Source organism: Danio rerio, chromosome 3 (genome assembly GCF_049306965.1).
Source record: "Danio rerio strain Tuebingen ecotype United States chromosome 3, GRCz12tu, whole genome shotgun sequence".
In the NCBI taxonomy this organism is placed as follows: Eukaryota; Metazoa; Chordata; class Actinopteri; order Cypriniformes; family Danionidae; genus Danio; species Danio rerio.
The window spans coordinates 42,908,834-42,933,884 of record NC_133178.1 but is presented as its reverse complement, the minus strand read 5'-3'; the positions used below and the strand labels follow the sequence as shown (position 1 = coordinate 42,933,884).

Here is a 25,051-nt window from a genome sequence, read left to right as displayed (position 1 = left end):
TACATAATGCTAGCCTGGGGTCTTCATTGGCTGCTGAATAAACATTAACAAAAAACACTGATCACACACTTACCAAATCTGTAGAGACAGGACAATCAACACCAACTGGAACCGTGTTTTTTTAAAAGAAGATGAGCAACAAATCCGGATTTCACCATTTTTCAGATGTGAAAAGCTCTCTTACTCTTACTTACAGACTTATTTTATTGCATGTTAGCAGACCACTGTAATCCACACATGTGGGTCCAGCTGCGCTCTCATAGCAGGGAAATGGAAACAAAACCTTTGTTGCAGCACATTTATAAACGCAACACTTATGACCCACATCTCCAAACAATTCTTCTTCTTCCTCTTGTTTTAATTACGGTTGGCAACACAGTGGTGTCTCTTTGCCGTCTGAACACTGTAACAGGTAAAAACAGTCTTGTGGTCAGACACAAAATATCATTCAGCGTTTGAACTCTCACAGTGCATTATGTGTATTTTGGAACTGTTGAATGTGCATTAGTCGTACACTCATTATTGCGGTGAGTTGTGGGATTGATTGAGTGGCTTCACAACATCCACTTTAGTTACAGACACCTGAAATAGTGCACTATTTAAGGGTATTGGGGCCATTTTAGACACAGCAACGGACACTGAAGTTTTTAAAAGCTGATGGATCAGCTGATAAGCAATAAGAGCAGAGTGGACATTTGGACAAAAGAGGTTTAGAGAGAGTGGATTCTTCAAAACAGACACTGTGGTAAAAATAATGGCGTAATATATATTTTGATAACATAAAGTGCTTTTTTTAACTGCAAAACATTGCAGGAGACTTTTTAAACAAAATCTTTAATGTAACATGATATAGTGTCATTTTAACTTATTTAATGAATCACAATGAAAATATTCTTCTAGATCCTGGGTGCCTCAAAGACTCTGCCAACACCACTCTGTGGGTCAACAGATACTTTGGGCCATTAATTCAGTCTGCTAATCTGACGGAGCTTTTGGCACTTGACAGTAACTTCAAAACAGTGAGTGTAAAATGATGCAGTTTACACAACCTTCTTGATTGAAAAAGCAATACTGTTTTTGACTTTTTCATCTTCTTGTTTATCCATTTAGGTGGAGGTTTTACCTGTTTTGAGTCTAAATCAACTGGTTGAGTTTTCCCTCACTCCTGGAGCTCTTGCAAATCCTCAAAGTGCTATCAAAGTCATGCAGCTTGTTAAGGATTGCCAGCTGCCCACCTTCTTTGACCGCTTTTCCCCCAAATTAAATGTAAAAACAGATCATTCTTGCTAAATATCCTAATTTAAAATATCTAAATAGACATTACTAAAGCTGCAGTGATATTATCTTCTTCTTTCCAGGACATCCTGCTCACGCCTGATGTAAAAACAGCACTGATTAAACAGATATTTGACAGAGCCAACCTGTCTGATCTAAATACCGCTAATGGAGAAGTTCTGGTCTGGATTCAGACTAGACTCCCGCCTCTGTTATCCAACTTTTCAGAAAGCCTTGTGTCTCCATTTTTTACCATCCTCAATGCAAGGGACTGCAATATCACTCAATTCGCGTAAGATCAATAGACTTTTTATCAGAATTAATGAGAGTAAACATTAAAACGATCTGAGAGCATAATATTGTGTGTTTAATTTGTCATTACAGACTGAAGCTGTTAGGGGGAGTTGGACCTTCAATACCCCCAAATACCAAAAATGCAATCTACAATAGCATTCTTCAGTCCTTTGGAGGTATTATGTTGACACAAACATCATCACGTGTATATATATATATATATATATATATATATATATATATATATATATATATATATATATATATATATATATATATATATATTTATATATATATATATATATATATATATATATATATATGTATGTGAGCTACATCACACTTGTAGCAGTGCGATGTGGCTTTATATCAGCACTAGTGGGAGGTGTGTGTTGGCACAAGGTCACAGGTCGAATGCCTTAGTGTCCCACCAGTGACGATATATAGCTACATCGCACTGCTATGAGTGTGATATTGCCTTTGCTTAAAAACCCTTTTGTATGAGGGACTATTTTCTTCCGCCATTCATTCACATCTGCAGCAGATGTCAGAACAGCAGAAACCATTGCTAGAGGTAGTAAATGTCACTTGAAGCTAGTATTTGAATGATTCTCTAGCGTAATCTCTAAAGTGATAACAAAACAGGTGATTTTGCTGACATTTTAAGATTATAAGGCTGAAAGCCATGAAATGCCATCAGTCTACAGAGATTTCCCTGTATTTCTCTATTGCAATTTGGAAAACACAATAATTAACCCTGAAAAAAATCAGATTACTGTTGTGTTTGCGATAAAGAATAACGCTAAACACATGCGGGCATTTCTTTTTTCTTTCTGTTTAGTGAACTAGTCTGCAGTAACAAGAACAGTAGACTCATTAGAAACAAACAGATGGCCAACCAAAAAGTAGCTTAGGGTTATACTAAGAGTGGTTGACACAAAATACATACTTTCCTAATATGTGAGTCCCATCTCGATCTCAACACACTACAATTATTATATTAATACAGCACTACAACAAACAAAGGAGAGAGATCAACTTAGAATATCACTTACCTGTTTAATAATGATTTGATCAGCTGTTTTTATCTTCTAAAGGCTTACTATGTGGTGTCTATCACCATCTTTGCTTCCCTCAATGACAGGCTAATGGCCAAAGGTCTTTCAGAAATTATAAATATTAAAAATAGGCACTATCCTTATAAATAAACTGCATAGTTGCAATCTATAACTATATTCTTGACTAAAAAAGCCTCAAAAGTACATTATGTTGTCCAACTGCTGCAATATTTCGTCACTTTGGAATTATAAGGTTCTGAATGATTTTGAGATATTGAGCTTTAAAGTTTTTGCATTCCATAGCAAACAGTATGTGTGTAACATTTGTTTTTTAAATAAAAAGTCTTAAAATGTAAACAACTTATAAAAAAACATCCCATAATGTTAATAAGTTGTCATTTAATAAGAATATGTCAATAACTCAATTTTGACAAAAATGTCAGATAGAACCTTATAATTCTAAGGTGACGTTTTGTCCAACTGTAGAGTGTTCTCTTCTTGTTGCTATATGTGGGCGGAGTAATACACAAGAGTGGAATATAAAAATAAAAATAAAAATTAGATCAGAAAATAAGGAGAACTAAAAACAGAAATACCCTGGTAACATACCCAAAATATAAAAATACATATAAATACATTAAGATCATTTACATTAATCAGTACTATCAGAATTTAAGAGACACTGTCAACCAGCACAACAGAAATGTTTCTGAAATCAATCACTGACTGTTTCTTAAAAAAAAAAAACTAAGAGGGAAAGTCAAGAAAATATAAAAATAAATAATAAAATTTAGTAGTTCAGTGACCAAACTCTTATTTTAATTAATATAACTTTATTAAAACAGTTTTGTTTAAGTGCACATACATTTATATATAAATATATATATATTCACTGAGAAATTGATGCATTCATTTTTAAAAGGGGTGTACTTATTTTTGCTGCATAAGAAATGATATGACAATTCATAAATGTATATTTTTCCACTTAGCATTAAATAAGAAACAATATTTGGTGTTTCCCAGTTTGGGATTGCAGCTGGAATGGCAACCACTACGTAAAACACATGCTGGATAAGTTGGCAGTTCATTCCGCTGTGTCGATCACAGATTAATAAAGGAACTAAGGCAAAAAGAAAATGAATGAATAAATACTTGGTGTAGAAAGATTATTCATTCATTTATTCATTTAAATCTTTCTCTCTTGTAGGGCCACAGGGTCTGAGATGCTACAGAAACAACAGCTTCATGACATTTCTGAATCAAAGCCTGTTCAGTTTCGGGCCTCTTCCAAATCTGACCACCTTCCTCTCTCTGATCCCACCTGCTCGGATATCTGAGGTATGCTCCATATCTACTCGTCAGTGCAGCTGCTCAATGTGGAAACAGTAAGAAAACTGATGCTTTATTGGTGCTTTTCAGCTTTTAAACTCTTTTGCTCCTTCTGAGCTGGGCACCTACCTCAGACAGCTGAAAGTGCTGAACAACGATTCCCAAATCTGTGTCATCTTTAACACCTTTACCAGAACCCCTGATTTCCTGGAGAATGTAGGTTTTATCTTTTATTTTAATGCTTGTTAAAATTCACATTTAAGTAATACTTAAATTCGGGATGACATATTTACACGTTCGGTGCACTTACTATAAAAATATAAAGAACTATGCATAATTACATGGAACTAACAATAAAGTTGACCCATATTCTAACCCAAACCATAATGTAAATACATGTAATTACGTCCCACTTTATATTAAGTGGCCTTAACTAATATGTACTTACACATGAATTAATAGTTTGTTACAATGTACTTATTGTGTAAATACATGTATTTATTGTGTACTTATGCTTGATTAAATACCTGTATGTATTTACATCTGTAACTAACTTCTGTAGTTACATTTGTAAATACACTGCTGACCATTCCCTACACCTTAACCCACCCTTAAACCTACCCATACCACCAAACCTGTCCATATCCCAACTCAAGAACACCACAAGTGTGCTCAAGTACATTATAAACACAGTAAGTACATTGTATTTTTTTTGATGCAAGTACATAGTAGTTAAGGACACTTAATATAAAGTGGGACCTGTAATTAAATAATATTACACAGTAATTTAATCAATAGAGACACTGTATTTACAGTTGAAGTCAGAATTATTAGCCCCCCTTTGACCTTATTTTTCTTTTTTAAATATTTCCCAAAATATGTTTAACAGAGCAAGGAAATTTTCACAGTATGTCTGATAATACTTTTTCTTTTGGAGTGAGTCTTATTTGTTTTATTTCGGCTAGAATAAAAGCAGTTTTTTAATTTTTTAAACACCATTTTAAGGACAAAATTATCAGCCCCTTTAGAAAGCGTATACATTTTTTTTCTGATAGTCTACAGAACATATCATCATTATACAATAACTTGCCTAATTACCCTAACCTGCCTAGTTAACCTAATTAGCCTAGTTAAGCTGTTAAATGTCACTTTAAGCTGTATAGAAGTGTCTTGAAAAATATCTAGTCAAATATTATGTACTGTCATCATGGCAAAGATAAAATAAATCAGTTATTAGAAATGAGTTATTAAAACTATTTTGTTTTGAAATGTGTTGAAAAATATCTACATTAAACAGAAAAAAAATAAACAGGGAGGCTAATGATTCAAGGGGGCTAATAATTCTGACTTCAACTGTATGTCACCTTAAAGTAAAGTGTAATCCTCATTTAAAGTCACTAAAATTTACTTCAATATTCTGTATTGTATTATCATTTGTTACAGGAGGATGTTCCAGATAATATAAGGAGGGCCATACTTCCCTGTGTTTGGCCGATGGCGTTGACTAGCGACAACCAGACGGAGATTAATTTGTGGTTTGATCGTAGATTAAAGCTCTACTTGAAGTTTCTAAACAAAGATCTAATCGGGTCAAAAGACACCCTGAGCTCATCCTGTCTGTCGTACAGGAAAATGTGAGTGTAAAGAGCTGTGCTGAAATTTGTTCGAATGTGAAGTCTGCTGCTAAAGTTCTTCCTCTGTGTTTCTAGGATCAATGTTTTAGGCAACAGTTTTACATTCAGCGGTTCCCAGATTACTTCTAATGATGTATACTCTACCATCAAGACATATCTGAAAGCAGGTGAGCTTTTCATCCAAACTCCACCACCAAAATATATATATTAGGGCTGTCAATTAATTAAAAAAATTAACTAATTAATCACACTTTTTTGTAATTAATCATGATTAATCATGAAAAGTCGTATTTATTACAGAAATAAAAACACAGGCATGTAAGTGCCATTTAAATTTCAAAACAATCAATCCCAATATCAAACAAAAATGATTTCTATGTTGGATTCTAAGTGGACTATAAGAAAAATCCAAAATACAGGCATTGCAGATATGGAAAATTCTAATAATAGGAGACTAATAAGGGACAACATCAGCGATGTCAGGCATTTGCTCTTGTTAGGAAACACACTCACACACACACACACACAGACAAATTCATCAAATTTGCTTAAACTAAGCTTTCTAAAATATGACTATATTTTTCAAGCAAGGATTCTGACACAGCAACATGAAGCAGACGCTTTACAAAAGTTGAGTGTAGGGCGGAAACTATCAAACTTAATGAAACATTTGAGGGCGCATCAACTTAAAGACGAAGGAATGGCTTGTCTTTGACAGCTTGCGACATCATCTGCCACTTTCACAGAGTACATTTAAATGGACACCAAGACTCCGCTTTTATAATTAAGATAATACTGATTAAGAGTCTACCATGTAAGCAGCGATTTTTGATAACCTTAAAGGACCACCCGAGTCACGAAATGCAGAGGTTTTTCTTTCCGTATCAAATTCCATTAAAACAACACTTTTCCAGCAGTCCTTACTTCATATTTTCATCCAATAATTGTCACGGGGCACGAACAATATGTTGCATGAATAAACTGCATGAAACTCTGGAGGAAACGCTGGAAAGCCTGGTGATGAGACATTAATTGTTTTATACTGAAACTTTCCTTCTGTAAGCGCTTCCTTGGTTTTATTCATATTTCTTTGCATGTTAAACACACGTCGGCCACAACAGGAAATAAAAAAAAATTATATAATCCATTTTAGAATATATATATATATAGCTGAAGTAGGAATTATTAGCCCTCCTGAATTATTAGCCCCTCCTTTATTTTTTTCAACACATTTCTAAACATAATAGTTTTAATAACTCATTTCTAATAACTGATTTATTTTATCTTGCCATGATGACAGTAAATAATATTTGACTAGATGATTTTTCAAGATACTTCTACACAGCTTAAAGTGACATTTAATGGCTTAATTATGTTAATTAGGGTAACTAGTCAGGTTAGGGTAATTTGGCAAGTTATTGCATAATGATGGTTTGTTCTGTAGACTATCAAAAAATATATAGCTTAACTCATTTAAGCGATATGTTTTTTGATAGTCTACAGAACAAACCATCATTATGCAATAACTTGCCTAATTACCCTAACCTGACAAACCATATATATATTAGGGTTGTGAACTGCACTGGTCTCATGGTTCGGTTGCGGTTATGGTTGGGTCTAAAACTGTCAGTGCTGTTTACAGATGAGAGACGCAGACACTGAAGAATGCACAGTAACAGTCTATATGTGCATAATAAAGCGCACATTGCGAAGCTATTACAACCAATCCATGATAGACACTGTGGAGAAAACTTGCTCTACAGACACACTCATGTCAGGAGTATCAATTTAATAGCTACAGAGGAAAGGAAAAGTTACCTTACAGACATACCTGGTCCAAAAGTGTGAGAATGAGAGAGAGAGATAGAGAGCTTTCATTTTCTTCCTAGCGGTGAAATAGTGTCTCCTGGTACTGTTGTACTTCAGTGTCAGCGAAAGACTGTCCAGCAAACTTGCATGCAGTGAACTGTGTGCAGTTGTTTGATTTTTAAGTAGTTGGAGCCTTTTAATTAAACATTTTCTTTCTTTTTTTTTCTTTTCAGACTCTACACCAAAATGCTATGATGCTTCTAATCCAAAACTGAGCTCAACTGCATGGTTTTCCAACTACATCGGTACATTTATAACTTTCTTGAATCTAGACGACCTCTACACTTTTGGCTCAGATAGTGCGGTATGAATTACATACACTTGTTCCCACAGATATTAATACCTATGTTGCATAGTTTGTGTGGCATTTATATTAAGGAGAAGCAAATTAATCCATATTGCTAATCCCTTTCCAATTGGGTTGTTTACAGATTCAGATCTTTACTGTGGACCCAGACAACATCAATCTGTTCAAACAAAAGAACCTTCCAAACAACCTGACCAGCCACTACACACAACTCCTTTTTCAACAGAACCCCAGCTTTAATGTTTTAGAGTAAGTCAGAAACCAGATTATAGTCTTGAAGTGTTTGATATTCAGTCAAGCAAATCAATCAACCTTTATTTATATAGCAACTCACTACAACCAAGCATACCTGACAATACCCTTTTTTCCTGGGAGTCTCCCATATTTCAGACCAATCTCCAGCCACCCTCCCGTTTTGTTATTTCTCCCAAAAAACTCTCGTAATTTCAACCATACCCCTAGATGACCCCCCTGTCCTCAGCATTTTGGTGCAGTCTGTGAAACCCCTGGGTCGCAGCGGCCGCCCGAAACACGCTTCATAGTAGTTACTAAAACCACAGTACACTGTGTTATTCAGACACCCCCCAAACCTAACCCCCCTGGTCTCCTGGATTTTCAGGAATAAATGTTGGCAGGTATGCAACCAAGGTTGTTCAGAGTGCTTTACACCAGTAAAAACAAATAATACAACACAACCAGAATGCTAATCTATACAAGAACTGTCAATAGAATACAGCAAAACATTAAAAGAAAGAAAAGTGTCAGTGCTACTATGCATTAAAAGCCATTTTGAAAAAGTGGAACTTAAGCTTGGCTTAAACAGTGAATTATTACATGTATTAATAATAGTTTTGACCACGTTTTCCTTTTTCTAGCCTACCTACATTTCTGCAGTGCAGTGCCCCAGCATCCACCTTCACAAAACTTGACGAGACTCAGACTAACGCTATTCTTGGAAACTTCAAAACATCTTGCTCTGGTGTAGATCCTGCAGTAAGTATTTGATTAAAACTGAAGTCATTTCGTGAAGTGACCATGCTCACTTCTTAGAGCAGGGGTCACCAATCTCGTTTCTGGAGGTCTGGTGCCCTGTAGGGTTTAGCTCCAACTTGCCTCAGCACACCTGCCTGGGTGTTTCAAGTGTAAGACCTTGATTAGCTTGTTCAGGTGTGTTTGGTTAGGGTTGGAGCTAAAATCTGCAGGACACCGGCCCTTCAGGAACAAGTTTGGTGATCCCTGATGTAGAGTCTGACTGGTGTTCCTTACACTCGTCTTCAGATATCCACTGCACTTGCGGGAAACATCAAAACCATCAGTGCTAATGTCATTAGCAACATGGGAAGTGAGATTGTTGGTCTTACAACTGTCCAACTGAATGCAGCACCTCCAGACGTCCTCATCAGTAGTCTCTCAACGTTGACCACTGTGTCTGGGTGGAACTTCGGGCAAGCCAAGACTATCATAAAAGTGCTTCTTAGTGGTTCATATCAGGTAAAAAGTCAACTTTAGTAGTTGAAGTTTTAATTATTAGCACTCGTAAATTATTAGCCCCCTATATATTTTGTCCCAAATTTCTGTTTTGTGAAAAGAAGATTTTTTTTCAATACGTCTAATAACTGATTTCTTTTATCTTTGCCTTGATGACAGCACATATTATTTTAATAAATATTTTAGTTTGATTTAAAGACTTAACTAAGTTAATTATTCAATTTATGATAATACAGGAAAATCATTATTTAACAGCGATTTGTTCTGTAGACAATCGGAAAAAAAAAATATTGCTTAAGGAGGCAAATAGTATTGACATTACAATTATTTAAAAAAAATTAAAACTGCTTTTATTCTTCAGATTGAGCTTATCCTTATGTTAAATAAAAGCACTACTTTTCAAAAACACTTCCTCAGAGAGAGCTGCTTTGGATGAAAACATCTGCTTAAGGACTGAATGTGAATGCAAAGAGAGAAATCCAGCCAACTGAGTGACTTTTGTTTGACTTTCTGCAGCTCACCAGTCCCACCAATTTGGTGAATCTTGGACCACTGATAACAGGAATCCCTTCAACGGTGCTGACAAGCATTGACCCAGTCCAAATTGTCACAATGACTCAAAACGTACAATTTGTAAATAACATGCTGGCGGCCCCAGAGATTGTCCAGAAGACTTTTGTAAACCAGGTATGTGAACAGCCTTCATGCGTATTTAAATGTAATTCAAGTGCAAACATCTCCACGAAAATCTAAGTGAACTCAAAAGTAGGTGGAAAAGTTAAAAAGCCTTTATGGACATAGGCTTTTCAGGCTTGGATTAACGAACTTGAATTCTGGAGATGTGAGAGCGAAGAAGGAGACTTGAGGCATGTCCTGGGGTCCTGTTCTAAAATACAGGAATTCTGGGTTAAAGTGTACAAATAGATTCAGGATGTTTCTGGATGCTGCTTTTTGTTTTGTTCTAAAAATATATGTACTGGGAAACCTGCTCGTGTTGTGGTCTGGTGTGAAGATGTCTGAGTGGATTCAAATAAGTATTATGATTTGTAGACAAATCGTTATGAGGGGATGGCGTTCAGCAGGTCGACCATCATCTCAAGAATGGGTTACGGAATTGGGGAAGGTGGCAGCATATGAAAAAATGACATATAGATTACTTGATAAATTGGATGTTTATCAAAGAAGATGAGATAGAGAGATGAGAGAAAATGTTTTTTTTTTTTTTTGGAGGATGATGAATAAGGTCACTGTGGTGAGACGCACGGTAAAAGTGTAATTATGTTATTTGATTGGTGTGGTGGTGGCTGGCGGAGGGGTTTCGTGGATAAAATTGAGCAAGGCGGGGATGTTGCAGTCAAAAATGAATAGGGTTAGGGAGTTGCAGAAAAAAAGTGAAAGTGAATAGTGGACGAGGGAGGAGGGCGGTTGAGGAGGGGGATCTGTAAAATAAGGTGCTGGATCAGATTTCAGAGGTGCTGGATCTGGATCCGGATGCGGCGTGTTCCAGCACAAAATAAACCCTGGTTATACTACATAAACTTCTTCTTCTTCTTCTTCTTCTTCTTCTAAGTCTCATAGAAACATCATAGACTTCCATTATAAAAAAAAATCCATTGACTTTACATTAGACATACTAATAGCATACCAATTCATACTAACAATATACTAATCCTTAGAAACATACTAACGACATACCAATAGAAACATACCAATCCATACTGGAAACAAACCAATCTATACTGGAAGCAAACCAATCTATAGTGTAAACCAGTGGTCACCAAACTTGTTCCTGGAGGGCCGGTGTCCTGCACATTTTAGCTCCAACCCTGATCAAACACACCTGAACAAGCTAATCAAGGTCTTGCTAGGTATACTTGAAACATCCAGGCAGGTGTGTTGAGGCAAGTTGGAGCTAAACCCTGCAGGGACACCGGCCCTCTAGGACCGAGATTGGTGACCCCTGCTGTAAACATACCAATCCATACTGGAAACACACTAACAAATATACTAATCATACTAGTAACATGCTAATTATTATTGCATTGTTATTGTATTTATGTGTTGTTTTACCATTATTATTTTCTGTATGTGTGCAGTTTTATTTATGGAGTTTATATAATTTATCTGTATTTACTGGATTTAGCAACATCTCATTACCGTAAGTGTCGCTTTTGGGGAGGGGAAGGAAAGGGGGTGTTAAAAGGATGTGTAAACTGGTGGGACTGTTAAATTATTGAAGAAAGTAAAAAAAAAGAGTCATAAAAAGCCTTTTTAAAAATGCTTTTTTAAAGCTTTTTAAACTTTACCACCTACTTTAGGACTTTTTTTTGTATCTTTTGGTATTCCTTATCTAAAGAGCACTCATGCAATAATTACCACTTAAGCACTTTTTGTTTGATTCTAGCCTCATTTAAATCTTTTGTTTTATTTATTTATTTTTAGATAATAAAAGTTAATACAGAACCAAGTGTGCTAATGCAAAACATTCCCAGTGAATTGGCCGTTCAAATCCCAAGAAACCTTCTGGACATTCCCTCCACTGTAAACACGGTCGTCATACAACAGTTTAACAATAAAAAGTGGAAACCTGAACAGGTACTATTATTTACAGAAATAATTAGTAGCTTTTTCCATGCATGTTAATTGCCTTTGCTAATTGTTTTTTTATGATACTTTACAGGCAGTTCTGTTCTTTGATTCTGTTGCAAATGCTTTCGATCAAGCTGATGAGTGAGTATTGTTGAAAACGTTTATGTTCAAATGAAGAATGTGCAAATATATTGGATATAATTTCTGGCTGTTAGCTATCGGCATATCAGTAATAACTTTCTCCCCGGAGTCTCCCGTTATTCAGATCCATCCCCTGTATTGTTCTGTCTCCCGGAAAACTCCCGGAATTCCACCCCCATACTTACAGCAACAGCATTGGCTTTATTTAAGTTTATTAAATAAATGTCTTTTATTTTATATTTATTATATGAAAATAAAATACAATGTCAGATAAAAGTTACTGTTGTTATAAGAAATATTAAACCGCAAAAATCAACTTTAACACTTGTCATTTTACCATATTTGTTATCTTAACTCATGCCTCTCTTAAAATGTTGGAAAGATGAATGTTAAATAAATGAATCTGATACATGTACAGAAAAAAATAATTTAATCAATAAAAAAATAGCTAGTAATGTGTTCACCTTATACTTCGCGTATGAGTGGGTGCAGCCCAGGTGCAGCCTTTTAAATCTTTTTGGCTAGAGACTTCCAGTCTCATTCACTTCCATTAATTATTAGATGTTAAAAACAGCTCATAATACTGCTTGACATACTGACATTTTCTTTTAATATTATTCTACTTTGTCTATATAATCATGCAAACACTTGTTTGAAGAGTTGGTAGTTTGACCGTTTTCTGCTGTTTATTATAGTAATTTGTCCATAGGCAGCTGAATTGGAACTTCTAAAACAAGCACACTTCCGCATTAAAGAAAAAGGTCAACAGCAGCCCCAACCCTTTTCCTGAAGGCACACCAACAATACATATTTTCAACCTCTTCCTATCCAAACACACCTGAAGTAACTCATCAGAACATCAGAACATTATAAATTCTTTGGGAGACATCCAAAATATGTGCTGTTGATGTGCCTTCAGGAACAGGGTTGGGAAACAATGCTGTATAGTACTGTATGTAATTAACCAACATTAATATCAGAGATCCAGCCTAAGGTTTTTTTGTTAAAATCAGCGATTTCTGTAAAAAACTTTTGTGATTTTTTTTTTTCCCGAAAAAGTTAGAATTTTTTTTCCTGCAGCTTGTCAGTGCCAGTTTTGCAAGGATTTACATGTTCCCGAGTGCAGACCTTCACCAAAACTAAAATCCGAGGTCTGATCAAAGCCTGCCGCCGGAGGCCAAACAGACAAACAGTGATACTTAGTGAGACTCAGGTGAGAGCTGACAAACACGACAGAAAATAAAGTCAAATACTGTAAAGCTTGGTTTAAAGCGCAATAAAAATAACCCAATATGCTATGCTTCTAATTGTTTTTCCAGCTGACTTGCATGTACAACCTGATCAGAAGGGACTCACCTCTGGATTTTTTCAACTATCATCCAAATATGTTGTTGTACTACAAGTAAGCGCTAACCATTATTTAACCATGGCCAGATTCAGTTTTTCTGCCATCTAATGTTAAAAGATTTATTAGTGAAAGTTGAAATACTTCTGTCCTCCTCCTCAGTTATGACACCATCAACAAAACCATCTGCAGAGACTATTTTACTGCAGTCGGAGCAGCAGATCTCTCAATCTTTTCAAGCACACTGAGAGGAAGAAGGGACATCTTGTGGAGTAATGCTGTAGATTGCTTGGTAAGCATCAATCTGTTATAGAGATCATTAAAGCCTCAGACACACCAAACAAATATCGTTGGAATCACTTTCAAAAAGTTAATTTTTCAGCTAATAATCCACTAAAATATAAAAGGCTTGTGCAATTTAAAGCTACATTGTGGACACTGTGTTATGTAAAGCCCTCTTTTTAAAGATATTGAAAAAACAAGAAATGATTCAAATTATTTAAAGATAAACTAGCAAACTGAAATGTAAAAACAATGGCACATTAGCATGTCCTGTTTCAGCGTCTTTGTGTTGCCTCCTTTGAAACTGCCATAGGAAAATAATTTATGTTGTTTTTACACCACTACACTGACTGCGATTGCTGAATTCACTGCTTGATTTGCTTGATTACAAGAGCTGGATTCACTGGACAGATGCACCAGAAACGCACACACTGAGGACAAATTCTGGTTACAAAGGGGAATTGTAAAAGGAAAAGCACAATCTAAAGACAAACAGGTTGCTGTTGTTCTCCGATGTAGACACAAATGTAGTTGTTATATTTAAAATGATAGTTATCATCCTTAGTGTGAACAGGTCTTAAAGCTCATTGTGACTATAATGTAAAAAATACAAAATTATTACATAAATTATAAGTTAAATGATTTCTTCAATCATTGAGTGTAGCAGCATCAGCATTTTTTAAGGTTAAGGAATATTTAAATGTATTAAAATGAAGAATAAACTTTAAAAACAAACATAAAATGTAGTGATATTTATTATAAACATTTAAAATAATTTTATAACATATTCAAAACTTGTTTTTAAGCCAAATCAAAGGCTTACTTTAAAAATAAATAAATAAATAAATAAATAAATAAAAATTAATAATAATAATACTTACTCTTACTCCCAGGGCCAATTTTGTTTTATATTAAAGTTGATATTTTAGCCACACCATGTTGGTGTTTTGTAACATTAAAATTTTACAAAGTGGGTCATTAGCCCAATGCCCAACCTTCAACCTGGAGGACCAGGACATACAGACATACGTTTCGGACAATTTAGCTTACCCAATTCACCTTTAGCGCATGTATTTAGCACAATAGTACATTTTATTAAACCTTTTTCTTAAACTTAAAGCACTACAATGTGTACAAGCAAAATAAGAATGCAACCAAAGCCAAAATTACAAACATACAGTCAAACCGCAATAATCAATAAAAAACTATCTTTTTTTTAATTGCATAATAAAAAAGACTGATAAATCACAAATTAAATGATTTATAAAAAGCATTTTTATACTAAAATGATGAGTCTTAAGCAATTTCTTAAAACAATCTAAGTAAACAGTATTCCTAATTAACGCAGGCAAAACGTTCCTCAATTTAGGTACATTATAAGAAAAGGCCCTCGCTCCCATTGCTTTTAATTAGCCTTTTTTTAGTTAATGATGTTAATAATTGCATCGTGTGAAACACTTTTTAGATGATAAAAATGTGTAACTTGCATCACTGACTATATGGTATTAGAGCAGAAATGAGCCTGGTTTTTCTCTAGGTTTTTTCCTTCATTTTTGTCAATTGATAAAGTTTGTTCCTCACCGCTGTCGCCACTGGCTTGCTTTATTGGGACTTGTGGAGCTGCGCATCGATGGGATTTGCCCTTCAGTGTTTGTACTTTAAGCAGTGAACATTAAACCACACTGAACTGAACTAAACTGAACTTCAACTCTGAAAACTGGACTGACACGGTTTCAAATTACTAGAACTTCTATGTTAACCTGCTTTGACAGTCTACATTGTAAAAGCACTATAGAAATAAACATGAATTGAATTGAAATGGCTATCCACACCAGCAGATGGCAGTAGTATTATTTTTTAAATAGAAAATGTCAAAAATTGCAGACTTCACTGAATAGGATAATTATTTTGAATAAGGAATTACTTTGCAACTGCTTAAAAAGTTGCTCTTTGTATATGTGTAGTGTGAATGAAATCTGGAAGTACTACATTCACTATGTTGACAGTGTGAACTGATACTATCAGACATATCACTTTGATGCCATTCACAAATCTTCTCCTGTGCCTCATGGGCAGTAAAGTGTCCATATGATGCACACTTCAGGGAGGAATGAGTCTTTTTGTACATGAGTATTCTGACATTTCTGATATAAAATAGGGAAGTATGTGATCCTGGATGTAGCTTGGTGTGTCAAAGCTTTTAGATAATAAGTATCTAAATATACTCTTTTTTTTTTTCAATTAAGGCCATTAACGGAACAAGCATCCGGAAACAGGATCTGACAGTGCTGGGCAATTTGGTGTGTGTTGTGAGCAGTGACTACATTACAAACTCAGATCCAGAAATCCTGGAGAACTTAAAGAACTGCAACGAACTCTCGGTTTCCCAAATAGCAGCCATGGAAGCTGTCATCATGAAGGGAACTACTAAATATGGGCAAGTTATCTTGATATTGCAGACTTTTGAGTTGATTCAGAAAATCTTAGTTTCAGTCCTTCGGTTATGATTGTTTAGTAATAAAAATGTATCATTTGTACTTTTTTTTTTAGACCAACAAGCAAGTGGAATCAGAAAACGCTTAACGATTTGGGAATTTTGCCATTGCACTTCTCACAAAACTTTTGGGGATCATTCCAGCAGGTAAACACATGTGAACATGTAATTTGTTTGTTTATTTGCTTGTTTTGAGCATGTTTTGTATTAAAATATACTTCAAAATATTCTTCAAATCTTAAAGTTTAATTCAATGTCTCCCTCTACCACACTATACAGTCAAAAATACAGGTTTTGTGACCATTCCATTTCCAAATTGTGTATTTTGAAGGATCGCATGAGAAACAACAAATGGAAACAACAAATTTTGATTAAAAAATCCTTTAATCCACAAAAAAAGTTTACTTGAGGTGGTTTTAGACTGAATTAAGCTTGTTTACTGTCAGTTGCTAAGTTACCAATAGTACAGTCAGCCACTCTAACAGCTTGATTTAAATGCACCTAATTCACATTTGTTTGTTTGTTTGTTTGTTTGTTTTGTACACTTTGAAATGTTTTGTTCAGATCATGAAGAAAACCCAGCTCTCTTAAACAATCTTTTTTTAACAGATTGATACGAGCACCTTCTTGAAAAGCTTCCTGAAATTTCTGCGTGGGCAAAACACACCAAAACTACTCATGAAAAGGCTGTTTAAAGCAATCATCATACCAGTAAAAAGAGCCAAGAGAGCAGGTATGCCATGTTGTTTTTTTTTTTTTTTTTTCATTCTTTTACTGCAATATCACATTCCCATTCATAATGTTGCACAAAATCAGAAAGCTTTTTAAATATTGACTTAAAGGGATAATTCACCCAAAAATAAAAATTGATAAACAGTTTCTATGCTAATTTGAAGTTAAAGGGAAAAAAAATAAATTGAAATGCAAAGATATAAATAGCATTGAACAAATAGATTTGTTCAATGCTTTGTTAAATTTTCCCTATACCAGCAAATCGTAACCTTAGAATTATCAGGTTCTATCTGACATTTTTGTCAAAATTGAGTTTTAGCAAATTAAATGACAACTCATTTAGATATGGGATGATTTTTTTATAATTTCTTTACATTTAAAGACTTTTTATTTAAAAAACAAATGTTACACACATACTGTGTGCTATATGGAATGCAAAAACTTTGAAGCTATGTATCTCAAAATCATTCTGAACTCTCATAAGATGGAACCTTATAATTCCAAGGTGACGAAAAAATTAACCAGACACCAATTATAAAAGCAGACTCTAACCCTTAATATTGTCGTCACCAATGACTAAATCTCTAAAAGACTAATGAAAACATTGATGAATTGTAGCTCTGACATGGACATGAGGCTTGTAATTTACTGAAAAACAACTGTGGGTGAGGTATATTGATCACAAGTGCTCAGTTTGTGATCATATCTCTGTTTTGTTCAGTTAAGAAATATTATGTAGCTAAGTAACAAACAGCAGAAAATGTGATACAAACCAGTGTTTGTGAGTACTAGTAAAATAAAATGACATAAACTAAAAGCTGTTTTTGTATAGCTAAAATAACTGGATTTCAAATCCCCCTACAAGTATTGCAAATGTTTACTCTTAGGTTAAAATAAGGTGGAAAATTAACATAAAACCAAAGGTTTCTTAAAATAATCACCTCGCCTTGTGTTTTTAAGCGGGTGACTGTACGGCAGGCAACATCACTAGTGTGACCATCAGCAATGACGCCTTCCCCTTTGGCTACGACGAGACTCAGTTCGGCAACTGTCTGAGTGCTGATGTGGTGAGGGATAATCTCGGCAGTCTGTGTGAAAAAATCGACGATAGCGGCTTTCAGAGAATCATTTTGGACAGACTTAAACAGGTAAAACTGACCGTTATAAGATCTGACCGAATCTCCCAACATAAACAGGACTTGTTTTGATGCAGAAGTACTTCTCTTGTCTGTCAGATTTATCCGAACGGCCTTTCAGACGATCAGGTCCAGGTGCTGAAGTCCGTTTCCAGGAATGTGTCGCTAGATGAAGTGAGTAAATGGAACATCACTAAAGTCGACACACTGGCTGCACTCATGAACACAAACGATGGCGATTGGTCTTCTGAACAGGTGTGGAATTTTATCGTACTTATTTTTACAGATGTTATGTATTTGGTTTTGGGCTAATGTTTTGATTTGTCTTTTAGAGCAAGCAGATCATCAGCCAATACCTAAGCGCTGGCAATAATCTGACAGCCACTGAGCTCAATCTGATTAAAGGACCAAATCTCTGCTCGATGGATACCAGCACAATATCAACAATACTGCCTGAAAGTATACGGTAAAAACTTAAAGCTGACATTGTACTTTGTATGGTTTTATTACAGGTGTTGTGTGACATTGATCAAAAGATTACATTTTTTTAAGAGATTAATTCATGCTCGCCCCCGTTTGGCCTAAAATCACAATCTCGATTCTTTGAATATTTTAACTCAATTACGAATAATGAACAAGTATTTTATTTATCTATTTAAATCTTTTTGCCCTCATAGTTCACTGAAAAGTTTTATATGCCATCTAAAGGTATCTCTGGCGCAGCTTCCAATCATCGTCAATGCAGTGCAAAGTAAGGTTTAAGAAGGAGTCCATTGTCCTACTTGACCAGAGATCAGATGTGGTTGCAAAGTAGCCGCAGAAGTGGAAATCAGCCACAGTCTTTAACAGAGCAGGGGCATGTGAAGGCCCACACAAAATCTGCGCATGCAGAATTCCGCAAATTTTCAAATTTTTTCAAATTGCTAATTTTTAGCCTATCATTAATTCTTATTTACTTGAGTAAATGTGTGTGAATCTATATTTATTCAGTTTTTACATTACATTAATAATATTGAGTAATGTGAAAATGATGTTCTGATTTCTGTACAATGCAGTTTGTACAGTAATATTTTCTATCTTTTAGTATATATATTATATGAGAGACTTGTTTTGTTTACCAAATAAAGTGAATCTAATTGGATTTGCATTTAAAACATTAAATAAAAGTTTTAAAAGATATTATTTTTTTGATTTTACAAATAAGGTTTTAGTTATAATACTCCGCACATATCCGAAGATTTTTACCAAAATTCGCTGCATAAATAGCAAAACATGTCCGCAGATTCCGCCCGGCCCTAGTAATGTAACATGTAAAAAAAGTAATTGAAAAAATCCTGTAAAAAAATTGTTTAGTTTAAACTTTATTGTCTGTTCTGCTTGGCACAGAAAGAAAATTGGTCTTTAACACTGGATTTAGGACAACAACTGCATTCATACAACCATGCAACAATCACACAATAGAAACACTTATCAAGACAACAACATAAGTTAAATTTAAATTTTAAAAATAGAAAAAATTAAAAACCAAATTAGCCCCATGCATATTACTGCACATCATTCTTTACAACCACCCCATTCACTTCAAACAGTGACCTAATTTAAAACAACCACTGCAATTGGGATAAATTACTTTTATAAGCATTGCTTCAGGCTTTAGGAGTTCTACACCCGCGTCCTGATGGTAACATCTCAAAACCTGAATGAAGGGGATGTGTATTATCTTTAAAAATTGCAATTGCTGTTTTTTCAAAAAGGGAGTTGAATAGAATCTGCAGTGAATGTTTTTTGTGATCAGTTATCTTATTTGCTTGAATTTGTGATCATTTATTCTTCTGTTTAAGTGTTGTGTATACCAAACCATAAAACAATATTATATGTGAGAACACTCTCTTTTAATGATCTATATGCCATGTTTAAAGTCTGTGTACTAACATTAAAACTTCTCAACTTGTGGAGGAGACTGAGGCGCTGACTTGTCTTCTTATAACCAGTCTTTACATTATTAAAATTGAGTTAATTGTCAATAATTGTGCATAAATACTTAACATTTGAGACCTGCTATATTATTTGTCCACTTATGATGGTTGGTTTATAAAATCTAGTATCTACTGCTCTTGTTTTACTTCCCAGACTCTTTTTTTTCTGCCAATATTAAGATCTAATGAACTTTTGCCAAATCAATCTGTGATACTATTAATATACTTAAACAATAAGGAGGTATTCATTTCTTCCTGACAGGAAAGCAATGCCAGATCATCAGCATATTTTATACGATTATAGGTTAGATCAAATAAAGGTTCTAAATGTTGATTTAAGTTACTTTTCAATTAATCACCCAGCCCTACTCGCTCAAGGGTTGCTTTTACTTGATTAAAATAACTGTAAATATCAAAAATGGTAATATGCACTGAAAAAAATGATTCAAGATGATTCCTTGGATTTACTTAATTTTTTTAAGCGGTTGTAAACTATTTATTTGGGCTGAATTTAAACAAACAAATGAAGTTAAACATTACTAAATTTAATTTGTTTGTTTAAATTCAACCCAAATAAATTGTTTGCAAGAGTTTTGCAGACATAATTTTTTTCAGCGTGTGATCCTGGAAGCCACAAAACTAATGTTGTGTTCCACCAGTGCATGTTTGGCAAAAGTCACAAATTCATTGTGAATCAAAATTACAGACTTTTTCATTTATGACAAAAATAATTTAAAAATTAAGTAAAGATCATGTTATGTGAAGACTTTATTTGTAAATTACTACTTTAAATTGATCTTTTTTTAATTACTAGAGTAAATTTAACAAAAACAATCTATTTATTTTATTATAAATTAAATACCAACTTTAATTAGCCCAAATTAAATTACATTTTATTAAATAGCAAGCTAATTTTCTAAATATTTAGATCTTTAAAATACTATCTTATCCTAACAAAGAATACATTAATGGATATCTTATTTATTCAGATTTCAAATGATGTATAAATCATTTTAGCAGTTTAAGACAAATTATTCTTATGACTTGTTTTGTGGTCCGTGGTAACATATTGTGTAAAATTTTTACAATTTTAGGCTGGGTCAGTTGGCATTCTGTGTGGAGTTTGCATGTTTTCCCCATTTCCATGTGGATTACCTGTGGATTTTGCTTTGAGATTTTGTTGTTTAACCCTTTCCTGTGTGCAATCACCCTAGTTTGATTCACCTTGGCTGGTCCCTGAAGCATACAATCACACCGGTGTGATTAGAACATCAGAGCGCATGTCATCAATTGCTCAAATTCAAAACTGACAGCTTGCACTGAGTGCTAGAAAGAGGAGTGCGCTGTTTGTCATAAATCACAATTAATCAGTGTTTTCAAACAAATAAAGTTTATTTTAGCTGAAACCTAAAATTCAGAAAGCATTCAGATACTCACAACTACTAGAAAAACGCAATACATTGAAGGCTTGTAAAATACACACTGTGAGGTCTATGGAAATAATAATTATTTTTTAAATATAACTGGACAATTAGCTTTTGGCTTCCAGTGACAATCGCCTCATAGCAAGAAGGCTGCTATTTCGAGCCCCAACTGGGTCAGTTGGCATTTCTGTGTGGAGTTTGCATTTTCTTCCCGTGTTCGCGAAGGTTTCCTCTGGTTGCTCCAGTTTCTCCCACAGTCCAAAGACTTTTGCCATAGGTGAATTGAATAAACTAAATTGTCCGTGTGTTGGTGTGCGAATGCAAGAGTGTATGGGTGTTTACCATTAATGGGTTGCAGCTGGAAGGGCATGCGCTGCGTAAAACATATGCTGGAGAAGTTGGCGGTTCATTTCGCTGTGGTGACCCATTATGAATAAAGGGACTAAGCCTAAAAGAAAAGAAATGAATTTAATATGATAATTAAATATCACAATTGTCAATTGTTTCCATGAAGATAAGCAGCTTTTTACATCTGAAGGCTTCTTATGTTGTTTTTTTTTATAAGTTATTTAAAATAATTAATAACTGATTTATTATTTAAAGTTTTTAATAGAAATGTTTTGTAACAAATGTCTTCACCTTCACTTTGGATCATGAATGCATGCTTAACTAATAAATAACAAGCACAAACACACAAATACACACATGCATACATACATACATACATGCATGCATACATTTACTCACTCATATATTGATTTATTTCCACGTTTTATTTATTTGCTGCATTTCTCTCTTTAATACCAGGGGCAGCGATGCTTTGAATGTGTCAAAATGCTCCTCTGCCAATAAGCAGGCGCTCTTCACCATAGCTAGCAAGGCATTCCCCATGACAAAAGCTATTGACACACGTGCCGCCCTGTCATCTTTCCAGCTCATTGAACCCTTTCTTGGTAAGGCAGTTCAGCTGCACAAGTTCATATAAACTTCTGATAGATGTCTGTTATCCCCTGACTTCAGAAAAACAGTTGTACTTGTGTTTTGCAGGAGGTGCAGATCTAAATTACATAAGAACTCTGTCATCATATAACATCAGCATGAGCCTGTCCACTTTCACAAATCTGGATCCGAACGTCATCAATGTAAGAAAAACCATTACACATTTTGTTTTGCTACTTCTTACACTGTTTTCATTTTGAAAATGTTAATTTTTAATGTCATTTAATATCCACTTGTTATGTCTTACAGAGCCTCACTGTGTCAGATGTAGTGGGTCTTCTTGGTAGCAATTTGCAGGATCTGAAAACATATGAAAACCAAACGGCAGTGCGGAACTGGATCTCGCTGCAGTTACAGTCAGAGCTGAATAATCTTAACATCAGTCTGACCGGAGGAAAAGCGACGGCTGACACGACCACTGCTGCACCGACTACAGCAAGTAGCACCACTTTGAACGCTGCAGCTGCTTCAACTTCCTCTAGCGCTGCTACGATTGTCACTAGCACTAACATTACTATTGCTTCTGCCACTGCCAACACTACTTCAGCCGCTACAGGTGAGCTGCTGTGCACACCGCCACGTACACAATCATACATTTTTATTGTTAAATGAATTTGTTGGGCGTCACAGTGGCCAATCACCTCACAGCAAGAAGGTCGCTGGTTTGAGCCACGGCTAGGTCATTTGGCATTTCTGTGTGGAGTTCACGTTCTCCCCATGTTCGCGCGGGTTTCCTCTGGGTGCTCCGGTTTCCCCCAAAGACATGAACTATAGATGAATTAAATAAGCTAAATTATTTAAAGGCCGTAGTGTATGTGTGTGAATGACTGTCTATGGATGTTTTCCAGTGTTGGGTTACAGCTGGAGGGACATCCGCTGCTAAATTCAGCCAAATTGGTAGAGGACATCGTACAGCAGTTTTTTTTTTTTTTTTTAGTTTTTTTTTTCGATGCTCTTTGTTTGGTCAGCATTGTTGAAAATGTGTGTTTTTTATTGAAGGCTGTTTTTCATAACAGTGCAGATTACATGCATATCGATACAGAAATATTTTAAATTATACAAATTGATTTTACATTCTGTAATGTAATGTACATTGGAAAACGTCCTCTATGGTTAACTTGTCAATGCTGCATGTACCACAAAAACCTTACATTTCATATACTAGTTTTGTTTACCTTCATTTAGAAATGTAGAATTGTAAAATCCTAATTTTGTAAAAAAAAAAAAAAAAAAAAAAAAAAAAAGTTTCTTGTGATATTGAAAATGGTATCAAATATCGTCATATTTCAAGATATCGTATTGAAGTTAGAAACTCCAGTATCGTGACAACAACACTCTAGTGTAGACTGTGAAAAGGAAGGCTTTTAGAAATTATGACTCATTTTTAGTCATGTGACCAATTCAGCTAAATTGGTTGAAGACATTGTACAGCAGTTGTATTTAGGGCTGCATGATATTGGAAAAATCTGACATTGCGATTTTTTTTTTTTTTTTTTTTTTTTTTTTTCTGCGATAGTCGATAAGATATATTACGACACGAATATAATTTCACCAGATGCTTTGAATAGCTCCCATTGGAAGGATTTCAGTAATTTAGATCAACAGGGATGATAAAGCCTCTATACAGTCTTTTCTATAAAGTAGATCTGCATAAATTATAGTAAATTACAAGCATAAATAAATATGACAGAGCAAAAATAAACCGTGCTTAATGGTTTTCCGGTGAATTCTAACAGTATTCAGGTACACAAATTGAACTACAAATGTAAAACAACATGCTCATCATTGTATAAATAATAATATCTTTATCTTTTAATCTTTAATAAATAATCTTATCCAGCGATGTGACTATTGTGGATACACACATTGAGATATCAATGCTCAAATGATATATAGGGTATATGCTGAAGCATGCTAAAAGGACTTTTAATTTGCCAGTAACCTGGGTTAATTGTTTCCGGTGAATTGTATGCCAATGCAAAATCGGCACGTTTAAGGTCTGTTTTCTTTCAAATTCAGCGATCTTCACTGGCTGAGTGATTGCCGATATAAAGTGACCAGTGCCGGCACGTCCATAGAGGCGACCTAGGCGGCTGCCTAGGGCGGCAGTATAGAGAGGGTGGCGTCCGCGACACCTCCCTTACCACCCAAGTCCTCAGTTATGTCCGCGACACCTCCCTCACCACCCGCGTCCTCAGTTATATTTGCGCATAGGCGACAGAATAGAGAGGGCGGCGACAGCGACACCTCCATCAGCACCCGCGTGTCCTCAGTTATATCCGTGCATAGGGAGGCAGAATAGAGTTCCGCGACACCCGCGCGTCCTCAGTTATATCCGCGCATAGGGCGACAGAATAGAGGTCCGCGACACCTGCGCGTCCTCGGTGATATGCGTGCATAGGGCGGCAGTATAGAGAGGGCAGCGTCAGCGACACCTCCCTCAGCACCCGAGGACGCACAGTCATATCTGCGCATAGAGGGGCAAAATAGAGGTCCGCGACACCTCACTTCATTTTCATAACCGATCACTTTCGTTTTCACATTAGGGTTGAGGGCGGCGTGATCGTCCTCTGCCTAAAGCGGCAATTCAGCTTGCTCCGGCCCTGAAAGTGACTCTCAGAATGTACAAGAAGCACTGCATTAAGTTACATTTTCCCTCCATGTCTTTATAATATGAGC

General features: G+C 35.2%; 1 protein-coding gene across 1 annotated transcript in view; it reads left to right on the top strand.

Moving 5' to 3' along the window:
• The window catches only part of mslna (mesothelin a), a 54,082-nt gene that overhangs the window by 26,401 nt on the left and 2,630 nt on the right, over window positions 1-25,051 (top strand). Inside the window, exons 39-65 of the mRNA XM_073944938.1 lie at window positions 901-1,019; window positions 1,111-1,266; window positions 1,359-1,567; window positions 1,660-1,745; window positions 3,835-3,965; window positions 4,047-4,172; window positions 5,400-5,590; window positions 5,666-5,757; window positions 7,633-7,763; window positions 7,891-8,015; window positions 8,642-8,759; window positions 9,045-9,257; window positions 9,771-9,941; window positions 11,697-11,849; window positions 11,935-11,984; window positions 13,065-13,197; window positions 13,304-13,386; window positions 13,492-13,621; window positions 15,858-16,048; window positions 16,162-16,252; window positions 16,715-16,838; window positions 17,798-17,985; window positions 18,073-18,228; window positions 18,306-18,439; window positions 22,181-22,326; window positions 22,421-22,515; window positions 22,622-22,928. Of these exons, the coding sequence (XP_073801039.1) occupies window positions 901-1,019; window positions 1,111-1,266; window positions 1,359-1,567; window positions 1,660-1,745; window positions 3,835-3,965; window positions 4,047-4,172; window positions 5,400-5,590; window positions 5,666-5,757; window positions 7,633-7,763; window positions 7,891-8,015; window positions 8,642-8,759; window positions 9,045-9,257; window positions 9,771-9,941; window positions 11,697-11,849; window positions 11,935-11,984; window positions 13,065-13,197; window positions 13,304-13,386; window positions 13,492-13,621; window positions 15,858-16,048; window positions 16,162-16,252; window positions 16,715-16,838; window positions 17,798-17,985; window positions 18,073-18,228; window positions 18,306-18,439; window positions 22,181-22,326; window positions 22,421-22,515; window positions 22,622-22,928 (3,849 nt within the window). The remainder of the gene's footprint in view (window positions 1-900; window positions 1,020-1,110; window positions 1,267-1,358; window positions 1,568-1,659; window positions 1,746-3,834; window positions 3,966-4,046; window positions 4,173-5,399; window positions 5,591-5,665; window positions 5,758-7,632; window positions 7,764-7,890; window positions 8,016-8,641; window positions 8,760-9,044; window positions 9,258-9,770; window positions 9,942-11,696; window positions 11,850-11,934; window positions 11,985-13,064; window positions 13,198-13,303; window positions 13,387-13,491; window positions 13,622-15,857; window positions 16,049-16,161; window positions 16,253-16,714; window positions 16,839-17,797; window positions 17,986-18,072; window positions 18,229-18,305; window positions 18,440-22,180; window positions 22,327-22,420; window positions 22,516-22,621; window positions 22,929-25,051) is intronic.